Source organism: Papio anubis, chromosome 1, assembly GCF_008728515.1.
Source record: "Papio anubis isolate 15944 chromosome 1, Panubis1.0, whole genome shotgun sequence".
Lineage (NCBI taxonomy): Eukaryota > Metazoa > Chordata > Mammalia > Primates > Cercopithecidae > Papio > Papio anubis.
Genome location: NC_044976.1, coordinates 176,034,430 through 176,048,152, shown reverse-complemented (window position 1 = coordinate 176,048,152; position 13,723 = coordinate 176,034,430). Strand labels below are relative to the sequence as shown.

Below are 13,723 nucleotides of genomic sequence, written 5' to 3'. Positions count from 1 at the left end.
GTCTTAGGTGGTTTTTGATATGCAAATTCCTAGACTGCCCTGACCTAATATTCTGATTCAGTAAATCTGGACTGGAACTAAGGACTTTGTATTTTTAATAAATGCTGAGGACCTTTGCTGGAACACTGCTGAGCTGAGGGTGCCAGGTTGCCCACATCTGGAAAATGGTCAGCTCTATTGTTTGCACTCGCTGTAATGTCCTAGAATTGAACCTGGATGTATTTGTGGAAGATTTCCATATTTGCTAAACATCTACTATGTTATCAATAGTGACCAAAACAAAGATCCATTCCCTCATGGAGCTTTTATAGATTTATTTCCAGCCCATTCATTAGTGACTAAACACTTGTATCTTTTATCATTAGGCATGAAATATATGACTGAATGGTTTTTTAAAGCTGTCCCCATGGGGTATGTATTACAAAACTTGCATTTAAAATATAGAATCATATTTATGTTGAGAACATCCGGATCAGAGCCTCAGTTTTTGGACATCAATCCTAATTAAATATTGTGCAGTTTCCCATACTGGCAAGGGTTGCATACGACCAGCATACTGGATCAACTGCTGACCACGTTTGTCATTAAACATTTTCAGACCTCAAGCAGTGGAAGGCACTCTGTTCGCATTACTGGCCTTAGTACTATTGACTTCCGAGCTGGCTTTTCTCGAAAGCCTACCCTGGACTTCAAAAAAACAGTCAGCAGACCAGTGCAAGGTTTGTATGTGCATATTATTTAAATTGACATAATAGATATCCAAATGAAAAATATTTCTCAGACTGTCTATAATTTTATAATTTTGTAGTATTCAATAAAATTGAGAAGCATAGCTTTAAATGTGACTCTTCTCTTGGCCTAGTCACTTTCTCAAAACGTAATCCCAAGACCACTGATATCAAAATCGCTGAGGGTGCTTGTTAAAAATTAAGATTCCTGGACCTCACTCCAGATCTCCTGTCATGGAAGGTAGGGCCCAGGAATATGGACTTCAGTGAGCACCTCAGTTGATTCTTACACTTACTAAATTTTGAGAATTACTAACGCGGATCTTGAGATTTTTTTTCTTACCAAAACCTATAAATTACCTATTGTCAAGGTAAAATGTATATATATAGCTGAAAAATTAAACACATTACATATCATTGTATTTCAAAGATAAAATTATTGATTTTTAAACCTTGTCCTCCTCTTATTTTATTCATACATTAAGATTTATAGTTTTCTAGGTGAAAAGAAGCTTAACTATAATGTAACAGTTAAAATTTGGGGGAGGTTATTGTTCATTTATTTTTATTGCTGCATTTCCTGGAAAGATACAAAATAATTTATCTTTGAAAGTATTCATGTGATCAAACATTATATAAAGTTCTCACAATTCTAATTTTTTTAACATGTAAACATAGTTAAAATACTATAAAAGTAATTTCTTAGGATTTCCTAAGTTTCTCTGGTCATGCATAAACGGTCTTTTATGTAGAAACAATTATGCAACTGATCCAGAATTTGTAGGCATCCTTATGGTACTCATATATTATTATCATGCAAATACTTATTTGATATATAACTTCAATTGCATGTTTCTTATAAATGATAAAATCTTTCTCTTGTAGGAATACCTACCTATGTGCTGCTCAATACTTCTGGAATTTCCGCTCCAGCTAGAATAGATCTTCTTGAACTTTTGAGTATCTCAGGAAGTTCTCTTAAGACTATTCCTGTTAAATATTACCCAGATCGAAAACCTTATGGCATATGGAATATTTCTGACTTTGTACCACCAAATGAAGCTTTCTTTCTCAAAGTAACAGGCTATGATGAGGATGATTACCTCTTCCAGAGAGTATCAAGTGTTTCCTTTTCTAGTATTGTCCCAGGTAAGACATCATTTTATTCAACATTGGAATACTGACAGTTTAAGGGGGTGATGTTGTCCCATAGGTAAATAACGGACTATAAAATAAAAAGTATTATCTTCATATTATTACTGCATCACCAAATTGATGAACATTTACATGTAGGGCAATACAGTTTTTCTTAGCTGTTAAGTAGCACATCCAAAGTTTCATGTTAAGTCTCACTGATTGCAGATCTGAGAATTTTGATTAGTCAGTGTAAGAGCTGGAACTGGAAAATTCTCGTACTCTCTTTCCCTCTAAAAAAGCCTGGGGCATATATTTGCTTAAACTATCTAAATTGGCTAAATGTTTACATACAATTGTCAGAAACTTTCTGCTCCATAGATGGTGGTTCATAGTAAACAACAGGTGATCACTGCCTTTATTTGTCTAGTTGGTTAGTTAGCTAGTTAATTGTACATTTGCTACTACATAGAGAGGAGATTACAGATTAGATATTATATGGAAGCATCAGCTAGCATTTCAGCTTAGCTGTACTTGAGCTATTTTTCAAGGCTCATGACTGAACTCTGACCCAATCTTTTTTTTTCTTTGAGACAGAGTCTTGCTCTGTCGCCCAGGCCAAGGTGCAGTGGCGTGATTTTGGCTCATTGCAAGCTCTACCTCCCGGGTTCATGCCATTCTCCTGCCTCAGCCTCCTGAGTAGCTGGGACTACAGGTGCCTGCCACCTCTCCTGGCTAATTCTTTGTATTTTTAGTAGAGACGGGTTTCACCGTATTAGCCAGGATGGTCTCGATCTCTTGACCTTGTGATCTGCCCGCCTTGGCCTCCCAAAGTGCTGGGATAACAGGCATGAGTCATCGCGCCCGGCCAGAACTCTGACCCAATCTTTAGGACTGTAGCTTGAACCATAGACTGACAGAGATATAAGATGGCTTATAAAATTGTACTATTAGGTGGAGAGACAAAAATTTATCATTTATACATAAGACAGTGATTTGGGAAATTCAGGAACAATTCTATAGCTTTTGTTTAATAGTTGTAGAGTGGTGAGAATAGAACCAACCTCAATATTTCCTCATATACAATATTCAAAGTTGGCTTAGCTCCTAATTTGAATGCTACAAAATCTGATGGATTCCTAAAAGTCATTTTTTACATTTATTTTGGAAAAACAATTTGATTCTGAGATATGTGGGTTCTTATGTTTTTGAAATAAAAACATATTCTAGAATTGATGTATTATTACTTATTTGGTAGCATTTTTTCTATCTTGGTGGTACAAAACAATACTGTGTCTTAAAAACTGTGGAGTCTTAGATTCAATGAATACTGTAGTAAGGGGCTCATAAAGATATCCAGAAATCAACCAGCTTTGAACAAATAAAGATAGAAAAAGTAATTTTTAGTGATCTGGGTTAATTGGAATGCAGAGGATTTACTGGAATAATTTAAGTATAAAGATTTTGAATGGATTAAGAGGCAGTACTTAACATCATTGTGACCTTTTTGCTTATGTTTTTTGTTTTTGTTTTTTTCCCAGATGCTCCCAAAGTTACAATGCCTGAGAAAACCCCAGGATACTATCTGCAGCCTGGCCAAATTCCCTGCTCTGTTGACAGTCTTTTGCCCTTTACCTTGAGCTTTGTCAGAAATGGAGTCACACTTGGAGTAGACCAGTATTTGAAGTAGGTACATGTTTCTGTCAGTAATAAGATTCAGTAGTAAACATGTAAATATAAATAGCCTATTATTGCAATGTACTTTTTCACTGGAAATTCTCACTTGCTACATAGTCTGGAATATAGCAGGGAACAAAATGGAGACAAATCTGTGCCATTGTGGAGCTTATATTGTCATAGAGGGAGACAGTAAACAGAAGATAAATATAATAATATAATAAATACTGGAACATATTCAAATGTTGACTCCTGTGTTATAGAATCTGAATGTTTCGTAATTTGATGGTCCGTTGTTAAGACAAATACAGAATTATGAAAATGACATTAAGTACAAAATCTTGAAAGGAGACCTTGCAAATGAGAGGTCCTGAAGCTTTAGCTTTATTGGCTTCATGGTAAAAGTGTTTCTGAATCTGATTTAAAGTGTTATGATAAGTGAATCTGGTAAGCATACAGCAGGTTAGTTGGGTTGAATAATGCTGGTAGGTGGAGTGGATGTAGCATTGGCCAATTTGAAAGCCTAAAATTCAGAGTAAGGGGCATTGGAGCAAAGACATAAAGATGCCAAGAAAGATGATCAACAAGGTATCCAGAGAAGAGTATTCAAACACCAGGAAGAGCAAGTGCAAATGCATGAAGGCTGGAGTGGACTGGGCATGTGGGAAGGACAGACAGAAGGAGGCCAGTATGGCTGAAGCCCATTGAGCCAGGAGGAGAAGGGGAGCAGAGAAGGTCAGAGAGGCATGGTCTGTGCTGCAGGTGGGGTGACAGGTGGCTCACAGCAGGTGTGGCGCCTGCATATAACAATCAGCAGGAGCGGGCTAGAGGGCACCAGCTTTTCCTTGTGAAGTTGGGTAACTTTTTTAGACAAATGCAAGTAATTTAATGATAAAAACTAAGTAAACCTTGAAAACTGGAGAAAAACGATTTCTGCAAAGTGTTGCCTTTTAACTTACTGTGAAACAACGTTTTGGGAAAATCTCTAGGAATTATTGTTTTATCAGACTTTTATACTATTAATTCAATATCAACATAACTTCCATAAGATGTTAAATGTTTGACAGTCTCAGCTTATACAATCACTTTATGGCGACTTATTTTAATCAAAAATTTATGGCAGGAATGTTCATCATGACTAGGACATTTTCTACTCTTTAAAGATTAAACTGTATTATTTCCTGCCCCTTACATAGTATATCTTAATGATTTATTTAGCTGTGTATTTAATAACCAGCAACATAATTGACCAGGATATAAAATGATGAAGCTACATAACTAGCTGGTGAAATCAAATAATTCTGTTTTATGTTTAAACAGTAACATTTTTCAAAGACACTTGAAATTCTTTAGAAACATTAATTCATTAATTCCACACAATTCCTGGGAGGTAAGCCACGAGAATTCTTTTTCTCATTTTTCCAGCTCTGTGGCCCAGAGATATGACATGTTTTGCTGACATGTATTAAACTCTTTGGATGTGAGAAGTTAGAGACAAAATTAGGCATGAGTGATGATAGACTGATACTCTAATTCTGATTCACTCTCATGTCTCTACCCTAGATTTCCTAATAACATGAAACATGTGACTTAATGTTTGTTTATGTCAGTCACTTTGGTCACCAGGGAATGTGAGGGAGAATCCATTTGCATTAGCAGCAGGGTGCATTTTTATTTGACGTGTTCTTTTCCCTATTCCAAAATCTACCCTTCAAAACTTTTTTTATTATGTCCACATAGTGCTTAATGTCAACTGAGAAGGCTCCATGAAAAAGAGAATTATTTTCATGTAACATTCCATAATCAAGAAAGGAACAAGTATAACTGTAAAGAACATTCTTCAAGCATTTAGTAAACTGGTTATATGTCTTTGGACAAATTACTTGTCCTTTCTCTATCTCAACTTTCATTTTTAAAAAGGGATTTAGGACTCAAAGAATCTTCGGTTTCTGTTCTAAAATTTCCATCAATCTGTTCTTTATTAATCCTAATATATGCTCAGCTTTTAAGTAGGCACTGAAGAAAACACCAAAGATGTACGTATTCCAAACCCCTACCTTCCTGAAACTTACCAGTACCTCCTAGATGATGACATTTACAAATTTGTACTTAGTATACTCCTGTTAAGCCTCGAAGATACAGCTTACATGATCAGTATGGTATGGAGTCAAGTGGTATTGTGCTTTCATTCTGAAAGTGACAAGAAGAACCACTGGCATGTAGTTAGTGCCTACAGAATTGAAAGGAAACAATGTTTAACTAAAGTGAATTTTCTCAGCTACTAAAACACATGGAACAATGACCTTGCTTTGTTTCTCACTTTCCTAAGGCACAGAAACCTGTTTTAACTTTTTCTTACAAACCCCAGTTGTACCAAATAGGAGTTAAGAGCTCAGTAAGTTCTTCTTGGTTTCTGATGATAAGTATGGTGTGTTTGGATGGGGAGAGATCTGGAGCTATCACCATAAGGTATCATATTTTATACCACTTTCAGAATTCAGTGGAAAATCTCTTGTCTGCAGTGGGCTTTTTACCTTATCTGTATCTTGATTTTTTTAAGGTTATAAGTAGCTACAGATGATACAGGAGAAAAATTATGAAAACATTTTTGACATTTCAGCCACACTTTAAAACAGGACAGTGCCTATTTTTGTAGATCATTGAGCTCTTTGAAACAAAGATTAAATATCTATTATTAAGACACTTCCGGAAAATGAGAAATAATTTGAACAGTGTTAGAGGACAAAGAATAAATATTAAATGAATGAGTACATAATATAGTAGAGGGATTTTTTTTTAGAGTTTAACTATAAAACTGATCATTTGTTTTCATTTCTCACTGTGCATGTAGGTTGAACGATATATGGCCTATCGCCCCATGTGGAGCTTATCTAAAAGAAAGTTAAGGAGAATGTATCTTCTTAGAATCAAAAAGTAGATTTCCTACCTCAAATTTGTATATTGCCTAATTAAATTGCTTTGTCTAAGATTCCTACTGACATGACCAAAAACTGGAAAAATTAAAAGGAGAGAGGATTAATGAGTATTTCTTTGCCAGCTGTGTTATCTTATATTTTGACATAGCTACAAAATATTTCCCTAAATAAATTTTCAACTTCTATAATTATTGTTTATGTTGTATCTTTTGCTCAGAGTAGAAAAGCCTCATGTTCTAGTAAAATATAAACGGTGTGTCATTTTAAGTTAAAAAGAACCCTGCAGTTTTATCAATTTATTTTATTTACATTGTTCTTTTGAATGAAACTTCAAAAAAAATAGTGAATCATTGCTTTCAACTTGGTCTTATTTTGTAGTAACTAAAAGTTTTCCATTATCTTCCCTCCAGAGAATCTGCCAGTGTGAACTTAGATATTGAAAAGGTCACTTTGTCTGACGAAGGTTTCTATGAGTGCATCGCTGTCAGCAGTGCAGGTACTGGACGGGCACAGACATTTTTTGATGTATCAGGTAATTACCACTAATTTCTTTGCGGTTGCCCAAGTATTAATGCAGCTGTGGAAATGGGATGTTTGTTAACCAGTTTGTGTTTATACAATTGTCTTTATGATTATTTTATTATTGTCTATCTCTCCACTGAATGGAGAACTCAAATCCTGGCTTCACCATGTATCAGATACATGACCCTCCTTGGGCTAATTATTTAAGGATAATAATTATGCCTTGGTTTCCCTAACTATAAAAAAAGCATAACAACAAGAACAGTCTATATTTCATGGGAAACAGTGAGTATTAAATGATATGTAATATATGCAAGGCACTTAGAAGAGAGCCTGCCACATAGAAACACTTCATAGACATTAGTGATTATTATTATTGTTGTTATCATTATTGTCGGGGACTAAGGAATAGTTTTTGAAATGATCATATAGCATTTTCCTGAGAGAAAATAAAATTTAAGTGAAGGATCTATTCTGATCAAAACAAGGTTAAATGTTCACTCTTCCTCTCCCATATTCATAATGAGCAGAGCATTTTTATGAGTAGATTCTGATATTTAAATTAAAGATAATAATGAAAACGATTATATTCTAAGAACACAGGACCTCAGTGGCTACAATATTCGCACTAAGAAGGGTAGAAGTAGTGCTAATTATTTTGCATTCAGATAGTATGTTTCCTATGAATAGATGGGAGATATAGTTCATACTATTTTATAAGGTAAAATACATTAAAGTGAAAAAAATAATTTTTCCTCTCATCTCACCTAATTTTTAGGGGATAAAAGACTACCATTTATAATCAATGATCAGGATTATGTCATTTGCTTGGTGTTTATCTATAATTGAAAACTTTGTTTAGGCTGAATGATTTTCTACCTGCCTTGTGGACTAGTGTCGCTATGTGTTTAATTGTAACCTATTCTGACCTATATATTGCTGCTGTTGAATTTGTTACAACGTCTATATTTGCTTTTAGTACTGGGGTGCATTTTCTTCAGACAAGTTAAGACAAAAGAAGCTTATAATTATAGGTATATCATATATTTAGAAGTCTAGGATTTGTTGTTTGCTATCAGTAATTTCAAAACCTTAAAGCAGAAGCATGCAAGTCAGACAAGCATGTTCTTCTTGCAGTTAAACTATTTGTATTCTGTTACTGCTAGAAAACGTTTGTCTTCTGAAACAATTTAGCAAGTTGACATACATCACAAACTATTCATTTTTTCATGTTCAATAATTACAAAAAGCATTGGAGTTATGTCAACATTCCTCAGCTTCTGGGAAAACAAATACTTGAACACTTGAGTATTTTTCCCAGCAATACTTTTTAAGAGAAGGACAACAAGGAAAGAGGTTTGAGTGAGTTGATTCAGACATCTTGCATAAATAACTGGGAAGTGCCAGGAAGAACTTGTGAACTGACTGTCATGAATTGGGCTTGACAGTGTCAGGAACTTCCATATGTGTATTCTACACATGTCCTTCTAGTAGCCGTCTGTGATCTGTGCCAGCCAGGCAATGGAATAACTAGGAAATTGTACTGTGCCCGAGCTGACTTTCAGGAATTGTTTTCCACTCAGTCAATTTAAAAATGATGGCAAGGGCAATGACTATAACAGCAGAAGTCACAAGTGAGTGCCCCTTTGAACTTGAAAGAGTGGACTTTTTGTTTTCTGGGTTAGCTGTTGCCTAATATGCCAGTCTTTAAGCTCCACCCACTTCTGAATTTCCCCTAGCCTAGGCTGAGGTCCCAGCTCAGCCACCGCACTGTAACTAATTATCAGCATACTGGAATCAGGTGCAAATTCACAGGATAATTAGATCTTATATTTTTAAAAGGGGTATTAGGAAACAAAGCATTATTGAACACTAATATTCTCATGCTATTATGGATATTATTTTATTTTATAAAGTCAAGGAACACCCAAGAGCAGTTTAAAGAAATGCCCAAGTTCTACCAATATGTTGCCTCAGTTTTTGCCTGCACTTTTTTACTAGTTGACATGTTTGAGGACTTTTGGTTCATTTGAAATGTTGGTTATTGGGTTATTGATTGTTTTAAATGCACAATAGGTGTAGAAAGCATTGTTCTTCTCTTTTATTGAATATAAACACACAGAATCAAATGAGTGAAACTGCAGAAGCATGAAAAACTTATTCTTTTCACATTACATTTGGTAGTTTAGTTTGATACTAAGTTATATTAATTATCTGTACTGAATTGTTTTACTAACACAATGACCTTCACCCAACACACACACACACACACACACACACACACACACACACACAGAGTACTAAAATTCTGAGTTTAGGTAAAAATCTGAAGAGAGAAAACTTGTCAAGGGCATGTCAGTGACAGGAAACCTTGAATTATAATTACAGAATATTCTTTTAGAAAGGCTAAGATTTGGAAATAATCTTACACCACCTTATCATTTTATAGCTAATGAAACAGAACCCAGAGAAAGCAAGTGACCTGTTTATGATCAAATGGGTAGATAGGTCGTAAGATGTAGATTCCTGGCCTCCTGATTCTCAGTCTCATGGTCCTAATGTCCCAAGCCTACGCTTATCACTGTTCCTCCCTGATTATTGAGGTTTCCTTTCTGCTACCCTAATCCCAGCCTGCTTTCACTCAGGAATGGCTGCCCTTTGTACTCCTAGAACAGGTTATTTCTGATAATCCATAATCTTGGCCTCCTTCACAAACTGCTGTAATTCTCCCTCATCACTCCCCTATTCCTACCAAATTTATTCACATATGTCTAAATATTTTCATGTGTATAATATTTATTGTCTTGAAGTGTTTATGCAGTGGTGGTGTCGTATGTCATTATTTCAAATCTCATCTGCTTATGTATGTTATTAGAAAGTTGGCAGGTACTTATTTGAATTTATATTCGAAGAGAAACTAGTATCTGGGGTGGAGTTTGTATGCAAGAGGGTTTTTGGAGAGTTCTCTAGGGAAAAGCACCTGTAAGGGAATGAGGGAAGTGGAAGAAGAGGAACTGAGCTACAGTTGCAGCAAGGGCCTACAGGCAGCTCTGGAGCTGGGAGGGCCCTGAATTGAGCGAGGAGAGCTGGGTCTTTCTTCCTTCATTAAGAAGTAATTGGATGTGAGCAGCACTGGAAAGGGGTGTCTAACCTTTAGCATGTTTGTTTCATAGGGATCTGAGAGCTAGAAGGAGTCTTTACGATAAATTAATCATCTTATTTTTCAGATAGAAAAACTAAACTATTAATATCACTAAATTGACTTATCTAAAGTCACACAACTAATTAGGGGTAGAACTAGGTGGCCTATTATTACCAAATTTAGCAAATTAAAAACACAGGATGCCCAGTTAAATTTGAATATCACATATGTGTGACCCAAATATTACATGAGGCATACTTGTACTGAAATATTATTGTATTTGTATCTGAAATTCAGATTTAACAAAGTGTCCTGCATTTTATCTGTGAACCCTAGCCAGACTCCAATCAAAGCTTCCTTTGTCCTGTATTCTTTCCAATGTATTCACTAGCTATTTTCATAAGAGATTTAAAAAATAACAAAATAATAAAACATTTTTTTAACTTAAAATAGCATATACTACTTAGAAACAGTTTGGAAAACAATGATAAATATAACAAAATATGGAAAACACACATATTATATCACTCAGAGATAACCACTGTGGTTTTAGTATACTTGTTTTCAGTCTCCATTCTAGGCTTATTATATTAATCTGCACTCATACATAGTTTTAAATAGCACGGGGATAAAGTTTGATCTTGAATATTTGACACACTTTCATATTAAACTAAAACAGACACATGAATTTCTAGCTAGCATAGATCACTGCAGTTTTTATTGCGGCATTATTTATAATGTATTGCTACAGGAGATCATTTTTTTTTTTTGAGATGGAGTCTGGCTCTGTTGCCCTGGCTGGAGTGCAGTGGCCAGATCTCAGCTCACTGCAAGCCCCGCCTCCTGGGTTCACACCATTCTCCTGCCTCAGCCTCCCGAGTAGCTGGGAGTACAGGCGCCCGTCACCTCGCCCGGCTAATTTTTTTTGTATTTTAGTAGAGACGGGGTTTCACCGTGTTAGCCAGGATGGTCTCGATCTCCTGACTTCGTGATCCGCCCATCTCGGCCTCTCAAAGTGCTGGGATTACAGGCTTGAGCCACCGCGCCCGGCCTACAGGGGATCATTTTAAAGCATTTGAGCAGAGACAGCTTTGGAGAGAGAATTTAGATTCACTCTCAAAACTAACTAGAGCTAACTCAGGAAAAGGAAACCAAACACCACATGTTCTCACTCATAAGTAGGAGTTGAACAATGGGAACACATGCACAGGGAGGGGAACAACACACACCAGGGCCTGTTGGGGGGTGGGGGGCAAGGGGAGGGAACTTAGAGGACAGGTCAATAGGTGCAGCAAACCACCATGGCACACGTACACCTATGTGACAAACCTGCATGTTCTGCACATGTACCCCGGAACTTAAAGTAAAATAATAAAAAGAACCAACGAACTAGAGAAATGTGATTTTCTGCAAAAATGTTGGTTAAATATTTAATTAGTAATTGGCCTTTGACCATATCTGAAACACATGCATTACTCAATGCCTTTTGTGTATATGGCTCTGTGTACAATTTTATTAATGGTCTGTTCCTACTGTTCACCTGAACTTCATAAATCAAACTGTTCCCCATTTTTGCTTGAACATTTATCTTACTCTTCTATTTTCCTATGTCTTCTTAATGAGCCTGTAACTCCCCTGAAAGATGATACTGTCATTTTCATGTCTACTATCCTTTGCGTGCTATTTTCTTTACAACGCTAAATATATATTTTTAAAATTTAAAAGTTCGCAAATGCTACTTTCATCAATAAAAACTTGGCCTCATTTTGCAATCCTAAATCAGTCAAGTTATACTCTTTTGCCATGCCTCTTTGACTCTCATGTCTATAATTTGGCTTGAGTATCCTTTGGTATGTAATTGTGTACTACTTTCTAAAGCATCCTTTCAGTGATAATTTTGGGGGGGCTCATAGTCATACGCATTAATGGAGTAAGTTCTGTTGCACTGCATCTTTCCTACTGGATATTCAATACATACTTATTCAGTTTTTAAACCACATCTGTAAGTGAGCAAAATGGCTTTTAGATCTCTTGATTTGAATTTTTTGATTTCACACAGAACCGCCTCCAGTCATCCAAGTGCCTAGCAATGTTACAGTCACTCCTGGAGAGACAGCAGTGTTAACATGTCTCATCATCAGCGCAGTGGATTACAATCTAACCTGGCAGAGGAATGACAGAGATGTCAGACTGGCAGAGCCAGCAAGAATTAGGACCTTGACTAATCTGTCATTGGAGCTAAAGAGTGTGAAATTCAACGATGCTGGAGAGTATCTTTGTATGGTGTCTAGTGAAGGTGGATCATCGGCCGCTTCAGTTTTCCTCACAGTGCAAGGTACAGTGCTTTTGGTAACTTCTGAATTATGACATCTTTCTGTCTTCTTTTTTAAAAATTTTTGTCCTCCCAAGTTGGCTATTTGAGAGTGAGCGTATTCAGTGGTCTATGGCCAAGAAAACTGGAAACTAAAACATCACTAACAAATAGGAAACTTTAATACAATCATAACTAATCATAGTGGTTGAAGATGTTTATTTTAAGACAATATAAAAATTGTCTCTGGATAATTTAATAGTTTTAAATTCTTTAATCCATCTTGTGGATTTTTTACAAAGCATACTAATTAATAATTGGTCAAAAAACAATTTCTTCCCAATTTAAGTACTGTGTTATTGCATACATAACTAATTTACCTTTCGTTGTGAAATTGTGTGATAATTCTCACTAATACCTTTAAAATAAAGGTTTAAGATGCGTCTCATCTTGGTGAAATTTTATTGAAACATAAGCAGAGTTGTTTTTAACATTATTTGTCTTACACACACATGTACACACACAAGTGCCTATTGAAAATAAACTAATTGTGAGCCAATTTTGAATTATGTATTCATAGATTACATGTTCCAATAGTTCAAAATGAATTTATGAGCAATGTGGTTAATGGCTACTAAATACATATTGTTCAGGACCATCAAATGACGAGGAGAAACCACTCCAAAGTTTCTCTTTCAGTGGAAACATATTTGGCTTCTAAATGTCTATAGACCAGCTGGGAGTCTTAATGTAATGAAAAAATTACTGTTGGCGGTTTTTCACTGTTAAGCTGAAAGGTTCAGTTACTGCCTCAGCAGAATATTTTATTTCAGTTCCTTGATGTGGGAGACTGATTGCACCAGAATTGGGTCTATTTGATTGTGGTATTAGAAACAATTTTATAACATGCCTGAAGTAACAGTCTCAGGTAACTTTTTAGCAAGGTTACCTAAGAAAATGACCATTGAGCTTCAAGGCTAACTCTTAGAATGTTATTAATGACAGAAAAGCGAAACTACCATGAGAATTAACAAAATGGTTGACATCTGATTATAGTTTTCTCCCTGGTAGTTGAAATATATGCTGCAATCAGAATGTGTGTCTTTTGTTAGTTGATCTGGGGAATCCTCTAGGGAAATGTTGCTTTTGTAAATGGTTCACCACATTTCCACATGAAACTGCCTAGATAATATGAGTTGATCCAAGTTCTAGCAACTTGGGTTACTAGAACTCTGGAACTATTTTACCGAACTGATTGTTTCGGATAAAATAA

The 13,723-nt window shown here is 35.7% G+C and overlaps 1 protein-coding gene across 6 annotated transcripts in view; it reads left to right on the top strand.

The window, feature by feature from the left end:
* The window catches only part of HMCN1 (hemicentin 1), a 499,395-nt gene that overhangs the window by 234,306 nt on the left and 251,366 nt on the right, over nucleotides 1–13,723 (top strand). For all 6 annotated transcript variants that reach the window (XR_004179456.1, XM_031657606.1, XM_031657603.1 and 3 more), the window contains 5 exons: nucleotides 599–719; nucleotides 1,614–1,877; nucleotides 3,404–3,548; nucleotides 6,886–7,007; nucleotides 12,199–12,474. Coding sequence is in view for 5 of the 6 variants with exons in the window: in XM_031657606.1 (XP_031513466.1) it covers nucleotides 599–719; nucleotides 1,614–1,877; nucleotides 3,404–3,548; nucleotides 6,886–7,007; nucleotides 12,199–12,474 (928 nt within the window). In the remaining variant the exon portion in view is untranslated. The remainder of the gene's footprint in view (nucleotides 1–598; nucleotides 720–1,613; nucleotides 1,878–3,403; nucleotides 3,549–6,885; nucleotides 7,008–12,198; nucleotides 12,475–13,723) is intronic.